At 39.3% G+C, this 18850-nt stretch overlaps 1 protein-coding gene across 1 annotated transcript in view; it reads left to right on the top strand.

The window, feature by feature from the left end:
- Positions 1-18850, top strand: part of PRKAR2A (protein kinase cAMP-dependent type II regulatory subunit alpha) — a 106049-nt gene that overhangs the window by 50862 nt on the left and 36337 nt on the right. Inside the window, exons 2-3 of the mRNA XM_032867995.1 lie at positions 6783-6818; positions 17700-17752. Of these exons, the coding sequence (XP_032723886.1) occupies positions 6783-6818; positions 17700-17752 (89 nt within the window). The remainder of the gene's footprint in view (positions 1-6782; positions 6819-17699; positions 17753-18850) is intronic.

Below are 18850 nucleotides of genomic sequence, written 5' to 3'. Positions count from 1 at the left end.
TACATGATGTTATGGGCACTGGGTATTATATAAGACTGATGAATCACTGAACTCTACCTCTGAAATCAATAATACATTATAGTTAATTAATTGAATTTAAATTAAAAAAAGTTGCAGTTCATTGCCATTAAGTGCATTCATAACAATCACCATCATCTGTCTCTGGACATCTGTCTCTGGACATCTTTGCATATTGCAAAACTGAAACTCTGTACCCATTAAATAATAACTCCTCCTTCTCCCCTCCCCCTAACTCCTAGCAACCACTGTTCTGCTCTCGGTATTTATGAATTTGACTGTTCTGCTCTCGGTATTTATGAATTTGACTGTTCTAGGTACCTAATGTAAGTAGAATCATACGGTATTTGTCTTGTGTAACTGACTTTATTTAGCCTAATGTTTTCAAAATTCATTCATCAAATCTTATTGTAGCAAGTTTCAAAATTTCCTTCCTTTTAAAGGCTGAATGATATCCCATTGTATGTAAACCACATTTTGTTTATCTTTTCATTCATTGGTGGACACTTAGGTTGCTTTCACCTTTTGGCTATGTATGTGGGTGTGCTGTAATATCTCTTTGAGAACCTGCTTTCAGTTCTTTTGGACATATACCCAGAAGTGGAATTGCTGGATCATATAGTAATTCATTTTTAATCTTTTAAGGAGCTGCCATACTGTTTTACACAGCAACTGCACCATTTTATATTCTGACCATCAGTGCAAAAGTATTCCAGTTCCTTCACAACCTTGCCAACCTTTATTATGTTGTTGTTTTTTTTTAATGGTAGCCATCTTTAAAAGGTATGTGGTGATATCTCATTGTATTTTTCATTTGCATTTCCCTATTTTTTAAAAAGATTTTATTTATTTTTAGAAAGAGAGGGAGAGTGCGAGCTGGGGGAGGGGCAGTGGGAAAGGGAGAGAGGAAATCTCAAGCAAACTCCCCGCTGAATGCAGAGCCCCACACCATACTCCATCACACAACCCTGGGATCATGACCTGAGCTGAAACCAAGAGTCAGAGGCTCAATTGACTGAGCCACCCAGGTGCCCCTGCATTTCCTTATTGATTAGTAGTATTGGATATCTTTTCATGTGATTATTGGTCCTTTGTAAATCTTCTCTGAAGAAAAGTCTATTCAAATCCTTGTCAATTTTTTCATCAGTTTGGGTTTTTTTTTGTTTTTTGTTTTTTGTTGAGTGGTAGGAATTCTTTATTCTGGATGTAACAGATAAATTATTTGCAAATATTTTCTCCCATTCCATGGTGTACCATTTCACTCTGTTGTGTGTTTTGATACACAGAAGGTTTTCATTTTGATGTAGTCCAGTTTGTGTATTTCTTTTGTTACCTACACATTTGATGTTAGAAATCATTGCTAATTCCGATGTCATAAGGATTTTCCCGTGTCTTCATATAAGAGTTTTATAATTTTAGCTCTTAATTTTATGTCTTTGATCTATTTTGAGTTAATTTTTATGATGAAAAGGTAAGAGGCCTTTATTTTTGTTGAAAAGACTCTCCTTTTGTTTGAAAAGACTCTTCTTTCTCATTGGGTGATCTTGGCACGTTTTTGAAAATCAATTCACCTTGTATGTGAGGGTTTATTTCTGGGTTCTCCATTCCATGGGTTTGGTCCATATTTCTGTCCTTAATGCAAGTACCACATTGTTCTGATTACTGAGACTTTGTAGTAAGTTTTGAAATCAGGAAGTGTGAGTCTTCCAACTTTGTTTACCTTTTAAGTTTAGTTGGCTATTTGGGATCTGTTGAGATTCTACATGAATTTTATTTTTTTTTAAGATTTTATTTATTTATTTGACAGACAGAGATCACAGGTAGGCAGAGAGGCAGGCAGAGAGAGAGGAACAGAAGCAGGCTCCCTGCCAAGCAGAGAGCCCAATGCCGGGCTCGATCCCAGGACCCCGGGATCATAACCTGAGCCGAAAGCAGAGGCTTTAACCCACTGAGCCACCCAGGCGCTCCAGATTCTACATGAATTTTAGATAGGTTTTCCCATTCTTATTAAAGGAATTTTATTTTTATTTTTTTATTTTTGTAAAGATTTTATTTATTTATTTGACAGACAGAGAAAGATCACAAGTAGGCAGAGAGGCAGGCAGAGAGAGAGGAGGAAGCAAGCTCCCTGCTGAGCAGAGAGCCCGATGTGGGGCTTGATCCCAGGACCCTGGGATCATGACCTGAGCTGAAGGCAGAGGCTTTAACCCACTGAGCCACCCAGGCGCCCTTATTAAAGGAATTTTAATAGAAATTGCATTGAATCTATAGATTGCTTTAAATAGTATTGTCATCTTTTTTTTTAGTTTATTTATTTATTTATTTGACACAGAGAGAGAGATCACAAGTAGGCAGAGAGAGAGGGAGAAGCAGTCTCCCCGCTGAGCAGAGAGCCCGATGTGGGGCTTGATCCCAGGACCCTGGAATCATGACCCGAGCCGAAGGCAGAGGCTTTAACCCACTGAGCCACCCAAGCTCTCCGAAAATATTGTCATCTTAACAATATTACAGCTTTTAGTCTTTTATCGTGGGGTGGCTTTCCATTTATTTCTTTTTTTTTCTAGCTTTATTTAAATACAATTGACCAATATGATTGTAGATATTTAAAGTGTACAACATGAGTATATATACATTGCAAAAGGCTTATTTATGTCTCTTTAATTTCTTCTAACAATGTTTTGTAGTTTTCAGTGTACAAATCTTTCTCTCCTTCCTAGATTATTTTCTTCATTTTGATGGTGTTGTGAATAGAGTTCTAAAAATATTTTCTTTCGGATTGTTCATTGCAGTTGTATAGAAATACGATTTCAGGTGTTGATTTTGTATCCTGCAACTTTCTGTATTCGCTTATTAAGTCTAACGTTTTTGTGTGTGGATTCTTTAAGGTTTTACACATAGAAGATCATGTCATTCTATAAGCAGATAATTTTACTTTTTCCTTTCTAATTTGGATGCCTTTTCTTTTTTTTTTTCTTTCCTAATTGCTCTGGCCAGAACCTTCAGTAATATATTCAGTAGAAGTGGCAAAAGCAGGCATTCTGTCTTGTTCCTTCTCTTGTGGAGAAAGCTTACAATCCTTTATCATTGAGTTGGTGTTAGCTGTGGGTTTTTCATATGTGCCTTTTTCATGCTGAGGAAATTCCCTTATAATTCCCAGGGGTTTTTTTTAAAGATTTTATTTATTTAGTTGACAGACAGAGATCACAAGTAGGCAGAGAGGCAGGCAGAGAGAGTAGGGGGGAAGCAGGCTCCCTGCTGAGCAGAGAGCCCGATGCGGGACTCGATCCCAGGACCCTGGGATCATAACCTGAGCTGAAATCAGAGGCTTTAACCCACTGAGCCACCCAGGTGCCCCCCAGTTTATTTTTTATTTTATTTTAATTTTTTTCAGTTTATTATTTTTTAAATAATTTTCAGCATACTGTCATGCTTTATTTTCATTTTCATTGTTCTAAAGATTTTATTTACTTATTTGTCAGAGAGAGTAAGTGCACAAGCAGGGGGAGTGGCAGGCAGAGGGAGAAGCAGGCTCCCTGCTGAGCAAGGAGCGCAATGCAGGACTCCATCTCAGGACCCTGGGGATCACAACCTGAGCGGAAGGCAGACACCTAACAACTGAGCCACACAGGCATCCCTCCCAGTTTATTTTTTATCATGAAAGAGTGTTTGTTGTGCATCAGTGAGACGGTAATGTGGATCCCCTCTTCACTTTGTTCTATTAATGTGATGTATATTGCTTGATATTCTTATTTTATTTGTTTAAAGATTTTATTTATTTATTTGAGAGAAAGAAAAGCACAAGTAGGCAGAGAGGCAGGCAAAGGGAGAGGGAGAAGCAGACTCCCTGCCAAGCAGGGAGCCTGATGTGGGGCTCCATGCAAGGACCCTGGGATCACGACCTGAGCCCAAGGCAGAGGCCTTAACCCACTGAGCCACCCAGGCGCCCCCCCAATATTTTTATTTTAAACAGCCTTGGATTCCTGGGATAAATCCCACTTGGTCATGGTGTAAAATCACTTTAATATGTTCCCAGATTTTGTGTGCCAGTATTTTTTTGAGGATTTTTGTATCTATATTCATAATGAATATTTTCTTTACTTGCAGTATGTTTGTTTAGCTTTGGTATTGGGTAATGGTGGCCTCATAAAATGAGTTAGGAAGTGTTCCCTTAGCTTTGATTTTTTGGATGACTATGAGAAGGATTAGTGTTAATTCTTTAAATGTTTAGTAGAATTTACAATGAAGACATCTGGTCCTGGGCTTTGTTAGGAGATTTTTGATTACCAGTTCCATCCTCCTATTTGTTATAGATTGTTGAGATTTTTCCATTTCTTCTTGAGCAAGTTTTACAAGTTTGTCTATTTCCAGGAATTTGTCTATTTCATGTTTCATCTAGGTTACCCAATTTGTTGACATATTGCCTTTCGTAGTATTCTCTTAAAATCCTTTTTATTTCTGTGTATTCCATTGTAATGTTCCCACTTTAATTTTAGTAATTTGAATCTTCTTTTTTCTTGGTCAGTCTAGCTAGTAGTTCACTGATTTTGTTGATCTTTTCAAAGAACCAACTTTTAGTTTCACTGTTTTTTTTTCTACACTCTATTTTATAGTTTCTGTCCACTCTGAATTTCCTTATTTCTGCTGCTTTAGGATTTAGTTTGTCCTTTTTTTCCTACTTCCTTAAAGTGTACGATTAGCTTATTAATTTGAGGCTTTTCTTTTTTTTTTTTTAAAGATTTTATTTATTTATTTGACAGACAGAGATCACAAGTAGGCAGAGAGGCAGGCAGAGAGAGAGAGAGGAAGCAGGCTCCCCTCGGAGCAGAGAGCCCGATGCGGGGCCTGATCCCAGGACCCTCGGATCATGACCTGAGCCGAAGGCAGAGGGTTTAACCCACTGAGCCACCCAGGCGCCTCGAGGCTTTTCTTCTTTCTAAATGTAGGCATTTATAGCCATAAATTTCCCTCTAGCATGACTTAACAGCACATCCCATAAGTTTTGGTGTATTGTGTTTTTGTTTTCAGTCATCTCAAGATAGTTTCTAATTTTCCTTTTGATTTGCATCTATACATTTAAATCAATATTATTGCAGTAAGTTGTTGGTAATGATGTTTTGCAACGATTTTTCCAACATTTTAAGATTTTATATACCCAGGCAGGTGCCTTGCACCATAGTTTTTAAAATTTCGATGTGTATTTTTTTCTTAGAAGTTCCAATTTTTTTTTCAAGTCTCCCTGTTTTGTTTATTTATGCTTCTGATTCCTGTTTTTATGTCTTTGTTTTAAACATGTTTTCATTTTATAATAGTTCTTAATCTTAATATCTAACGTTTTGTTTGCAATATCCCCTGATAGCACCCATGCTAAATTTTTTCATTGTATCTTTTATAATTTTAGGTTGTATGCTAATGTTCAGTGGGATTTTAATCATGGAAATCCCGTGAGGCCTGGGTTATGGGTTTAAGTTGGTATACATTTCATCTGTCTGCCTGAGTGACAGGAACATGTGTTGTAAATGATCAAAGGAGACTCTCCCACATCCCTCAAGCTAGAATGCAAGCTTCGTGAAACTAGGAGTCTTTGTTTTATTTACCAGGGCCTTCCAAATTGTCTACTACAGTGCATGCCACTTACGAGGTACCCTACCTGTATTTGTTGAACTGAATTTATCATCTTTGTTTGCTGGTGGGTGAATTAATTTTGACAGATCCATAGTTTTTTGTTTTTGTTTTTTTGTTTTTGTTTTTTTGACAGATCCACAGTTTCACTGAGGAAGTAGTAAGGGACTATTCTATCAGTAATGGCTAGAATTTTCTTTTGAATTTTTGCCTGTTTGTTGCTAACATGACTTTTACCCCATGCTATGCAAAAAGATAATTCTAGTCCTGTTATAGTAAATGAGCATTTGTCTCCTTCCTGGGTCTGTTTTTTGTTTTTTTCCAGAGGACTTACATTAGTTGAGTTTGGCTCTCTGAGCCATCTTCTATTTGTTTTTCACTAATCTTCAAGTCTATCTTTTTATGGAGGATGAGAAGGCATATTTTACATCATTTTTTCAATAAAAATAATCAGATTAAGCTCTGAAGGGTAAAACCCACTTTGGGTAGGGTTTACTGAAAAAAAATAAAATCTTTAAAAATATCATTGTATTCATAGTTTATAATTCGTATAGTTTATTAGTGAGAATTTAGATAATCATCAACCATAAGGAATGGTAGGTGAAAAGTTGAAGAGAATAGCAAAGGGAAAACTTACATGATTTTTTTTAACCTAAAGACATTTTTCTGATCAATAAACTGACTATGGGCATACTGAGGGAAAATATAGTGGTCAATATCTTTTTCATTTATTGTAATTCTCATTAAAATATTTTAAAATGCAATTTAAATGCTATTATCCAGCAGGTCTTGGGGTTATCTTTGAAACATATTAAAAAAGAAAATTAACTATTTAATATCATAACATTACCAATAAATTTAGTAGACTTCTTATTCATTTGATATGATACAAATTAGTTGGAACATGAATGTAAACGGAAATAAAATTGCTACCTTGTGTACCTTAAAGTTATAAAGAGCTTGTTTTCAAAGACATAAATTCTTCCTTATATTGCCTTTGGTGATCATGTTGAACTACTGTGGTTGATTATAGAAGAATATGAATTGACCCAGCATATGGTAATTAAGTGCTTTTAGTTCTGTTGTTAAAAATGGGGTCATGTGACATAATGATGACTAAATGTTGCTGCTTCTTTGTTTTACAGTTCCAATTCCTGGCAGATTTGATCGGCGAGTATCAGGTATATATTCTCTTTCATAACATAATGCTAAAATGCTGTTTTAAGATGATGTTTTCTTAAATGAAAATGAACTGATCTTTTAAATAAAAAAGTAAGTTAGCATTATAGAACATTATAAAAATTACCTGTAATTCCTTCATTCTGTTTCATTTCAAGTTCTGATAATATATGTACGTATTTGTCTCATTTACATCATTAATATTTTTCCACGTTCATAATTATAGCTTCTAAAAACTTCCCTTTTTTTTTTTCAGAGCTTTGATAACATAACCCTGTGCTCATCACAAGTGTACTCCTTAATTCCCATTACCTCTTTAACCCATTCCCCCACCCATCTCTCCTCTGGTAACCATCATTGTCTTCTCTGTAGTTAAGAGTCTGTTTCTTGGTTTGCCTCCCTCTCTTTTTTTCTTCCCCCTTTGCTCAGTTGTTTTGTTTCTTCATTTCCATATATGATTGAAATCATGTGGTATTTGTCTTTTTTGACTGACTTGTTTCACTTAGCATTATATTCTCTAGCTCCATACATGTCATTGCAGGTGTCAAGATTTCATTCTTTTTTTATGGCTGAGTAATATTCCATCACCCCCCCACCCCCAATACACACAGACATTTTCTTTATCCATTCATTAGTTAATGGACACTTCGTCTGTTTTCATGATTTGGCTATTGTAGATAATACTGCTATAAATTTCAGAATGTACGTATCCCTTTGAATTTGTATTCTTGCATTCTTTGGGTAAATACCTAGTAGTGTGATTGCTGGATTATAGGGTAGTTCTTTTTTTTTTAAGATTTTATTTTATTTTTTTGACAGAGAGAGACACAGAGAGGAAACACAAGCAGTGGGAGTGGGAGAGGGAGAAGCAGGCTTCGCGCTGATCAGGGAGCCTGATGTAGGGCTTGATCCCAGGACCTTGGGATCGTGACCTGAGCCGAAGGCAGATGCTTAATGACTGAGCCACCCGGGTGCCTCTAGTTCTATTTTTAACTTTTTGAGGAACTTCTGTACTGTTTTCCAGAGGGCCTGTACTAGTTTGCATTCCAACCAACAATGCAAAAGAGTTCCCCTTTCTCCACATCCTTGCTCTAACACCTGTTGTTTCTTGTGTTGTTGATTTTAGCCATTCTGACAGGTATGAGGTGATATCTCATTGTAGTTTTGATTTACATTTCCCTGATGATAAGTGATGTTGAACATCTTTTCATTTGTCTGTTGGCCATAGATGTCTTCTTTGGAAAAATGTCTCTTCATAAAAACTCTTTTCATATTATTACTATTTCTCGTATTCTAAATTATGCTGTATTAACTACTTGCATAAAGTGTTGAGCCACTAAAACTGTTTCCTCAGTCATAGGCTGGGTAGCATGCTCTGGTCAGAAACTGAAGATTACCTGCATTTTTTTCTGTGTATTGCTTTTCAGAGGCAGCCTACAGAATAGGCTCTAGGGAGAAAGACACCCTACAAAGGCTTCTCTTCCACACCATCTCACCAACATAGCCAGTGCCTACTACTTTAGATGTAAAATTGTACTTCAGAATGTTTTATTTGGCACTCCTTTGATTATTAACAAAAATGAATGTTTTCCAAATATGAGAAATCTATTTTTATTTTCTTATACGGAACTAGTTTGACAATATTTTTCTTTATTATGATCCAGATTATTTTTTATAAAAGTTTGAGTAAATTTTTCTGTCATGATTTTAACCTTTAAAAAATTTTTTTAGGGGCAACCTGGGTGGCTCAATGGGTTAAGCCTCTGCCTTCGGCTCAGGTCATGATCCCATGGTCCTGGGATCGAGCCCCGCGTTGGGCTCTCTGCTCAGCAGAGAACCTGCTTCCTCCTCTCTCTCTCTCTCTCTGCCTGCTTCTCTGCCTACTTGTGATTTCTGTCTGTCAAATAAATAAATAAAATCTTTTAAAAATTTTTTTAAAAGATTTTATTTATTTATCTGATGGAGAGAGAGAGAGACGGCGAGAGAGGGAACACAAACAGGGGAGTGGGAGAGGGAGAAGTAGCCTTCCTGAGCAGGGAACCTGATTCGGGGCTTGATCCCAGGACCCTGGGATCAGGACCTGAGACAAAGGCAGACACTGAACAACTGAGCTACCCAGGTGCCCCAGCCTTTTGAAATTTTTTAAAAAGATTTATTTATTTGAGAGAGAGAACATGAATGGGGAGGAGGGACAAAGGGAGAGGGAGAAGGGAGAGCATCCCAAACAGACTGTGCTGAGTATGGAGCCAGGCGCAAGGCTTGATCTCACAACCTTGAGATCAGGACCTGAGCTGAAACTTGAAGCCAAGAGTCAGATGTTCAACTGACTGAGCCACCCAGGTGCCCAACCCTTCGAAATTTTTAATGCAAAATTTTCCTTGTTGTTTGTGCTACTTAATTTTGCTATTTTTTTTAATGACTCAAAAATTTTAATATGTGGCTGGTTCCATGAAAACTGCCTGGCACATAGCAAGCACTCACTAAATATTTATTGAATATATGTATATATATGTATATGAGTATATATTATATATGTATATGAATATATATTATATATTTTTAAATAATTGCTCTTAAGCTGAGAAGGTCCCCCCCCTTTTTAGAGCTGATATATATATTTTCTGGAAGTTTCTTTAAAATTAAAATGTTTGACTTTTGGATACATCTAGAGTTTATTTGATTATACAGTGGAGATGTTAATATATTTCAAAATTGCTATGTGAGCTCTATGTATCACATCATTTATTCATATCCTGTCATTCTGGGAAGGTTTCTTGATTTTCAGTTGTCACATGACTTAGTATGTAGTGAGACTAGGAATCCCTTTTCTATGTCTCAGTCCTTTTCTTTGAGGAAATCTGCTCATTTATGTTTCAGAAAGCCTTTGATAAGGTTGTACTCTAAAGTCTGTTGAGGGGCGCCTGGGTGGCTCCGTGGGTTAAGCCTCTGCCTTCGGCTCAGTCATGATCTCAGGGTCCTGGGATCGAGCCCCGCATCAGGCTCTCTTCTCAGTGGGGAGCCTGCTTCCCCTCTTTCTCTGCCTGCCTCTCTGCCTACCTGTGATCTCTGTCTGTCAAATAAATAAATAAAATCTTAAAAAAAAATTTAAGTCTGTTAAAGGAGATTGAAAAAAAAAATATGTTCTTATGTGTAGGGAGACATTATAGAGAAGAAATAGAGTGGGAATTAAGGTTGGTATGAGATCCGTGAGCTGTTATCTTCTATATTTGTTCATCCTTGCCCTGTACCCCCTTTTCCCCAAATGATTAGTACTATCTCTTGACATCTGTAGGACAGATCTGGGAGATGGAAAGTACAGTGATATCTCCTTCAGAGGTCACAGATCGCGCTCATGAGTCCCTGCTTGAGCTTTCTGTCATTCAGGCCTTAAACTGTGGAGAACTCAGACAAGTACATGGTATTATCCCTCCTCCTTAGATTTTTTTTTTTTAAGATTTTATTTACTTGACAGAGAGAGTACAAGCAGGGGAAGCAGCGGGCAGAGGGAGAGGGAGAAGCAGGCTATCCTGAAGAACAGGGAGCCCAACATGGGACTCGATCCCAGGACCCCGGGATCATGACCCAAGTCAAAGGCAGTTGCTTAATGAACTAAGCTGCCCAGGCGCCCCTAGATTTTATAATCTTATTGAAGATTTAAAACTTCATAATATTATTCAAATGTTAAGTTAAAATAAAAGATTCTTTTTTTTAAAGATTTTATTCATTTATTCAACAGAGAGAGAAATCACAAGCAGGCAAGTGGGGAGGGGGGAAGCAGGCTCCCCACCGAGCAGAAAGCCCAATGCAGGGCTCGATCCCAGGACCCTCATATCTTGACCTGAACTGAAGGCAGAGGCCCAACCCACTGAGCCACCCAGGTGCCCCAAAATAAAAGATTCTTAAAAGAATCCAAAATGATTATGCAGGAGAGAAAATAGGAACAGCTAATGTCTTTTTATTTTTTATTTATTTATTTTTAAAGATTTTATTTATTTACTTGACAGAGATCACAAGTAGGCAGAGAATCAGGCAGAGAGACAGAGGAGGAAGCAGGCTCCTTGCTGAGCAGAATGCCCGATATGGGGCTCGATCCCAAGACCCTGGGATCATGACCTGAGCCGAAGGCAGAGGCTTTAACCCACCGAGCCACCCAGGCACCCTGCTAATGTTTTTTTAAATCCAGACTATGTGCTAGATGTACAATTTTAAGGTCTCTCTAAACGCTTCCCTTGCATCATTGAACATAATCCTCACATTAACCCTGTGAGGTACATGCATGATTATCCCCATTGTACAGATGGAGAAACTGAGGACAAAGCAGAAGTCAAGTCTCTTTGAACAGTCAAGGTGATAATGTGCCTGAAGGTAGCGTGCGTCCTAAGTACTACCCTTCCCACCTCTAAGGACCCTTTCTTATACCCTCTGGACCTCTTGGTCAGTTTTCATCTAAATCCCCTACATTCTCAGCCTGCTCTCTGAATGTGGCGTTCATCTTCTGGATCTAGCTGAAGCTTGGCTTTCTCTGCAGGCTTCTCAAATGGTGATTCTTCTCTTCTACCTTTCTTGTAACACGGACAGGAGATGGGTAAATACTCCTTAGTGCTTCCAGACTATTCTCTCTCCCTCCTCACCCTTCAAACCTCGTATTATTATATTCTATCAGCCACTTGCCCTCCTCGTTTTAGTTATCTAATAATCCATGAGCTGCTTTCTTCTTGTTTCCACATAGATGATTCTGTCAGTGTCTTGCTGTTCCATTCCTTGACCTCCTGTCTTCTACCCTACTTCAGCCACTCACTACACCCCACCCCGTCATACTCTGAAATGACAAGCATTACAACTCTTTTTTTTTTTTTAAGGGTAGGGCAGAGGGAGAGAGAGAGAGAAAGAATCTTAAGCTGACACGGGGCTCGATCTCATGACCCCAAAATCATGACCTGAGCTGAAATCAAGAGTCAGATGCTTAACCAGCTGAGCCACCCAAGCACCCCAAGCATTATGATTGTTCATACTCCATCAGTGGTCCTAATCTCCCACCACCTGCCCTTGCCTGGGCTCTTTTGCTGTCCTGCCCCAACCCTTACAACTTGATCTTCCTTTTTGTTCCTCACTTCATCTTTTACTAACCTTAAATTCCTTGATCAGCGATTGTAACCATTCTGTGGCACATACCCTCAATTTCCTTTTCCCTTGCTTGTCTAAACGATATTCTGTTCAAGCCCAGCTGTCCACTTATTCTGCTTCCGGACCACAGCAGTACTTGACTGAAAGGAAAACACACAGCCTTGTTGACTGATCTCACCTTCTGTACCTGGCATTCACTGCTAGTAGGCTCCGGATGCCAGCAATCCCACTGTGTCTCCGCACCTCTTTCACTCTCCTGTTCTCCCAGATAAGCCTTTCATACCTTGTCTCTCCCGAAACCCGCACCTCCTCCTCAGTCCTCATGCCTGGCAGATGATTTTGGCCTTAACTAAGAAAATGGAAGCGACAGAAGGTAGTTTCCATAGACTCCCACCACCACATCTATCCTTCCTTACCTGCCTGTTAGTCTAGTTTCCCCTGCACACAGGAGTTCACCCCCTCATCCCTCCCGCACTCTCCTCCTCTTGATCCTGCGTACTTTTTATCCCTCCTCGGGATTCTTCTTTTCAGCAGAGAAGCACAGCACTGACTTCCACTTTTAAAAAAAATAAAACTTTTTTAAACCAGCCTTCCCTCTCCAGCCACCACCCTTTTTTCCCCTCTGTATCTTGTAGCAAAGTCCTTGAAGGAGTTGTCCATATTTGTTGTATCTAGTTTCTCTTCTTCTGTTCTCTCTTGAGTCCGGTGTAATCAGACTTTTTTGCTCCCACTCCTCACCAAAACTGTCTTTGTGGATTGCTTATGCACATCCTTCAGACCTTCATTTGAAAGACACTTTCTCAGGTCTTGATTAAGACCCAACACACACACACACATACACACACACACACACACACACACACACACACACCCTATCTCCCTCACTTTATTTTCTCCTGTCTCTCTTGTGCTGTCTTCCTCCTAAATTATTTGTCCTGTTACCTAGTTCCATATGCTAGAGTGTAAGCTCCAATCAGGCAGAGAAGTTTTGTCCATTTTGTTCATTGATGCATACGGTTAACACTTAGAACAATCTCAGTAAATGTGGATGGATGGATAGAAGAAAGGAACAAAAGAAGGGATCAGGAATCAAGAGGAGAAATTACTGTGGGCAGAAAAAGAAGTCAAGAGACCCTTCTTTCAGGGAGGCAGAAATTGCCCCGGACTTTGTAAAACATGGTTACCGTTTGGCTAGTACCAAAAAGAGTGCATTCTAGGTGAAAGAATGTCTTAAGACTCGAACGGGGGTGAACTGGATCTGGCTGTTCTGGCTGGGGGTGAGGAGATGAAGTAAGATTGGTAAGAGAGGTAGGGAATGGTGCTCCTTATGTGATCCAAGGATTTCTGCAATAGCTAGCTGCGTGAGGACATGTGCTGTGCCAGAGACTCCAACAGCAACTCAGCATGTCTGACTAATAGTCCGTAACATAAAGCATCATAAAAGAGGTAGCAGTTGTTGGGTATCTCCTGTGAGCCCAGCCCTGTGTTTAATTTATTTATTTAAGATTTATTTATTAGGGTGCCTGGGTGGCTCACTTGACTAAGCATCTGCCTTCAGCTCAGCTCATGATCCTAGAATGGGATCGAGCCCCACTTTGGGCTCCCTGCTCAGCGGGGAGTCTGCTTCTCCCTCTCCCTTTGCTCCTCTTGTGCATATTTGTTCTCTCTATCAAATGAATAAATACAATCTTTTTTATTTATTTATTTGAGGGGGGAGTGGGAGAGGGAGAATTTCAGGCAGACTTCCCAATGAGTGTGGAGCCTGATGAGGGGCTCAATCTCAGGGTCCTGAGCTGAAATTAAGGGTCAGATGCTTAACTGACTGATCCATCCAGGTGCCCCTCAGCCCAGTGTTGTAAATGTCCCCTCCTATTGTTAATCTTCTACATGATTTTAGTTTATTACACCCTCTTGCCCCTGAAGTGACAGACCTAGGATCTAGGACACACAGAAATAGTGAGAGAGTGGTGGGTGAGTCCAAGCTCAGACACCAGTGCATGTAGTGGCTTCAGAGATGAGCTCTCCCCTCCTTGATGCTGTCTCGTCATTGCAAAGCAATGGAATTGAAAAGCTGTGCCTTCCACATTTAAGTTCTAGCAGAACAGTCCTATATCATGTGATAAATTCATTAAATGAAGAGAGTTCATAAATTCTTTAAAGGCACCTTTCTTGAAATAGTCCTAAAGTAGTATTAACTGTCTGAGTTTGAAATGTTAGTCTGATTCTGCTAATTAAAAAATATCATCCCCAGAAAACCCTTTCTTTTATTAAATACGTGCGACGCTTCAAAGCATTTTAATCAGAAGTTGTGTGTTGACATCATGCCACATTTGGGCAGCGAGTGTCTGACTCTGGTGATGACTCTGACAAGTCAGTAGAGTCTGCTGAGACTCTGGGGCTGTGGCAGGCACTCATGTCTGCATGGTAGGTGCTCTTCCTTCCCCAGGTTTCCCTGCCTTTTAAGGTGAACATGCTATAGTGGACTGAAATACTGATTTTTGTCTTGCTATCCTTTCACAGTATTCAGTATTTTTTTCCACCAGCAGCTATCTTCCAGTGAAATATGACCAAACATTACTGAAAATAATTTAGAAACCCAGTGTTACATACTGAATTGCATCCCCCTCAAATTCCTGCGTGAGGCCTAACCCCAATATGACTGTATTTGGAGAAAGGGCCTTTAAAATAAGGAGGCAGTTAAGGTTAAATGAGGTTATTAGGGTGGAGCTCTAATCTAACAGGACTGGTTTCCTTCTAAGAGGAAGAGACACCAAGAGTCCACCACAGAGACAAAGGGCCATGTGAGGACACAGTGAGAGGGCAGCTACCCATGAGCCAAGTGAAGAGGCCCCAGGAGAAACAAACGTGCCAGTACCTTGGTCTTGAACTTCCATCCTCCAGAACTGTGAGAAAATAGATTTCTGTTCTTTAAACCACTCAGCTGGATATATTGTTATGGCAGCCCAGGTTGACTAATACGCATAGGCTGAGTCAACTTGTCATGAGAGCTAGCAGAAGAGCATAGAGCCTCAGGCTGTGACTGGGTTCTGTGCTTGTTTCTTTGTAGAAATGAAGGAGTTTTCTCTCACCAGCACATTTTAATGATTCACATTTCTGGGGGCACCTGGCTGGCTCAGTCAGTGGTGTGGGCAAGTCGTGATCTCAGGGTTGTGACTTTGAGCCCCGCATTAGGTGTAGAATTACTTAAAAATAAAATCTTTTTAAAAATGATACATTTCTGGATGACAGAAGCATCAGTTAAAATTCAGAAGAAATTGTGCTGGATGGTTTCTTGTCACTTTGTGCAGTTTCATGTTGCTGACCAGTGACATCTGCTGGAGAACTGTGGCAAGACAAGTTCCTTGGAACAAGGGATTGTGCTCCTCTTTCAGTCTTCATTTTCAGTAGGTTTAAGCATCTCATGCCGTTTAGTGTAGTTCTTGAGGCTTCACAGGCGATCGCACAAACTCTGGGGCAATAGTCACCGAGACAGTTAAAGATGGATTTTTACATGAAAGATGAGAAAAGTGATTTGGGATCAAGACTAGGAAGAGTAGAGAGGTTGGGTGGAAACAGAGGGAAGAGGCAAACGAAGGTGAATCTGGAGTTCAAAAGAAGAGGGTAAAATTCAAAAGCAGTTTTGAAAAATAAAATAATGATTTTCTGCAAATAGAAATATTCATAATAATTTTACTGGAAATAACTATTTTTGTTTAAAGCACAATAGTGCAATTGCAGGGTCATAGGGAAGCTCTATTTTTAATTTCTTGAGGAATCTCCACACTGTTCTCCAAAGTGTCTCACCAACTTGCAGTCCCACCAACAGTGTAAGAGGCTTGCAGTTTAAGTATCAATGCAGTTTCCTCCTTACTTCCTCCTTCCTCAGAGCGTGGCAAGGAGAGAGAGGGAGAGAGTGAGTGCAGGAGCGCATACAGGGGGAGCAGCAGAGGGAGAGGGAGAAGCAGGCTCCCCACTGAGCAGGGAAGAAGGTTTGTGTCTTAATCATTAGGACAGATCTGAGATAAATGTAGCTGACCTCATCTTGCAGAATCAGGAATGACTTGGAGAAAGTTGGTGTGACATTATTTACATCCTGTTGTCACTTCCCTGGCTCAGCCACCCAAAGCCTGGACCAGCCAGGGACTAGGCATACCATCCTGCAGAACATCACCTGATGCTGTTTTAGGGACTAGAATGGTATTTGGCCTCTTAAATCCCTTCTCCATAATTTAAAAAAAAATTTATTTGTTAGAGAGAGAGAGAGAGAGCACAAGTGGTGGAGCGGCAGGCAGAGGGAGAGGGAGAAGCAGGTTTCCCGCTGAGTAAGGAGCCTGATTTAGGGCTCAATCCCAGGACCCTGAGATCATGACCTGAGCCGAAGGCAGTTGCTTAACCAATTGAGCCACCCAGGCACACACACCCCCAATTTTTCTCTGTGTAAGGATGTTGGATCCCTGTTGGATGGGCAGAGTATTGATGGCATTACACTACAGGAGGTGTGGCCCTCACTAGAGTACTGTAGGCTAGGCAGGGACGGGACTCCTGTCTACATGACATACCATTTCTCAGATATTTCACAAGTTCAGAGAATCAGTCGGAAAGAGAAGCTGGGATGCAGCTAGACCAAGGCTGCAGTGAGTAAATGTGTCTAAGAATCGAGGAGTTAAATTGAGAGCAGTCGGTATCAGTTTGTCCCCTAGTTGTTAGCCGTCACATGAATGCATTGAGTGTAGGGTTGAGAACCATTTGCATTCCTTGCCTGCTAACTTCCTGGTTCATCCTTGTCTTGTTTCCCTTTGGAAAAATAGGTTAAAAAAAAAAACTTTTGTATATATATATTCATATTTATATATTTATTTTCCCTTCTTCTTAGCTCTCCTTTCTCATAGAAGTCCTTTCTTATGGAAGTGATAGCTTATATGCTCCACCTTACTATTTTTCCCTAGAACTCAACTATCAGCCCCTGGAGATCTTCCTCATTCTTTCTTATAGTGTATTATTCAAATAGTTACTTATATCATATTTTTGGGTAGTTCAGTCATTTCTGATATTTTGCTGTTATAAACAGATGTTCAGTGAATATTTTCTGAACCTTTGAATTGCAACAGAGACAAGTCCTGCAGGCAGCCAAGCACAAAAAACACAGGCTACCTACAAGAAAATCGAGTTGATTTTAGATTTATATAATATTGTACCCAGAACAAAAACTGACACATAGTATTCATTTTGTTTAAAATTCATTCTTATTTTTAAGTCTTTCATGTACAAAATGATGTCCAGCAATTTTTCTTTTAATAATTTTGTAATTCTTTTCATAATTATTTCATATCCGTGTGTTTAGAAATAATAATTATTTCACAGTTAATTCATAATTTTTTCATAACTATTTCATATCCATATCCATGTGATATTGCATATATTACACTTTCTGGTTTTGCACCCCTGAGTAAAAATTGAACAGAGACAACACCTCCTTGCTTGTCCTTGCCACTACTGTAGGATTTACTCTATAATATATTTTACCAGCTCTCTCCTATTTGGGACTACCAATCCCTAGAAAGCTGGCATTTTAGCACTTAATAGAATTCCTGGCATGAGTAGGTACTTAATGTATTTATTAATTGATGAGAGGGCTTTAAAAATCATTATAGTTTTAGAAAACAGTGAATAACAGGAAACTGTGTTCATTTCCTATTTTTCCAGTAAAAGTACACATGTTTTATTCACTTTTCTCTTTGTGTTTTTCTCTCCAAATTTAGTGTGTGCTGAGACCTATAACCCTGATGAGGAAGAGGAAGATACTGATCCAAGGGTAAGAACTGCTGTGAAGGCCTTAGGTAGAATTGTTTATTCCCCACTCACTCCCCTTCTCCTCATCTACATCCTCAACAAGATGCTATTTTTTTAATCTGCCAGAATGACAGATATTAAGAAGAATGAAAGCAGGACTGGTTGAGGTTATGGTAAGATGGGGTACCTAGCTGTAGCTCTCAAAGCCTTAAACACAGTCAAGCCAACTGACTTCAGCTATTACCTGAAGAAGTCATCCCTAACACGCAGCTGGATCCTTTCTGAGGATGTATAAACAGAGATCATCACAGTGTCATCATGGTAAAAATGGGAACGATGCCCCCAAATAGGGGATTGCCAGAGGCTAAATTATGGTACACTCAAATCAAGAGAATTTGCAGTCATTTTCTAAAATAAAAAATAATTTAAAAAATTTATCTGGGGTGTCTGGCTGACTCATTTGGAAGAGCAGGTAATACTTAACCTCAGGGTTGTGAGTTTGAGCCCCACGTTGAGTATAGAGATTACTTAAAAAAGTAAATAAACTTTAAAATATATATATATATGTATATATATATTTATCCATCTGTCTAGTAGTCATTAGTACAAAGAATTATTTCTGGAGGGATTATATCCCACATATTAATAGTGGTTGTGGCAGGACTGCGGTTCACTTTTTTTTTCTTTTATAAAGATTGTATTTATTTATTTGGCAGACAGAGATCACAAGTAGGCAGAGAGTCAGGCAGAGAGAGAGGGGGAAGCAGGCTCCCTGCCGAGCAGAGAGCCCGATGTGGGGCTTGATCCCAGGACCCTGGGACCATGACCTGAGCCGAAGGCAGAGGCTTTAACCCACTGAGCCACCCAGGCGCCCCACTACGGTTCACTTTTGATCTTCTCTTAAAAACTCAGATTTTTTTTTAAACTTTTGTACAGTTACCAAATTATTTTTATAAAAGTGTATCTGAACCACCATTTTTAAAAGATTGATATTATAAAAGAAGCTTTAATGATCTTTCAAGTATGCCTTAAAATGAGCAGCCCATGAAAGACTTCTGAAGCATTCTAATAATAAAATGCTACCATTGTGTGAATATAATAGATATGTAAATTTAAAAAA

Source organism: Lontra canadensis, unplaced genomic scaffold (genome assembly GCF_010015895.1).
Source record: "Lontra canadensis isolate GAN:19392208 unplaced genomic scaffold, GSC_riverotter_1.0 scaffold35, whole genome shotgun sequence".
Lineage (NCBI taxonomy): Eukaryota > Metazoa > Chordata > Mammalia > Carnivora > Mustelidae > Lontra > Lontra canadensis.
The sequence above is the reverse complement of the archived record's forward strand: the minus strand, read 5'-3'. Positions and strand labels throughout refer to the sequence as shown.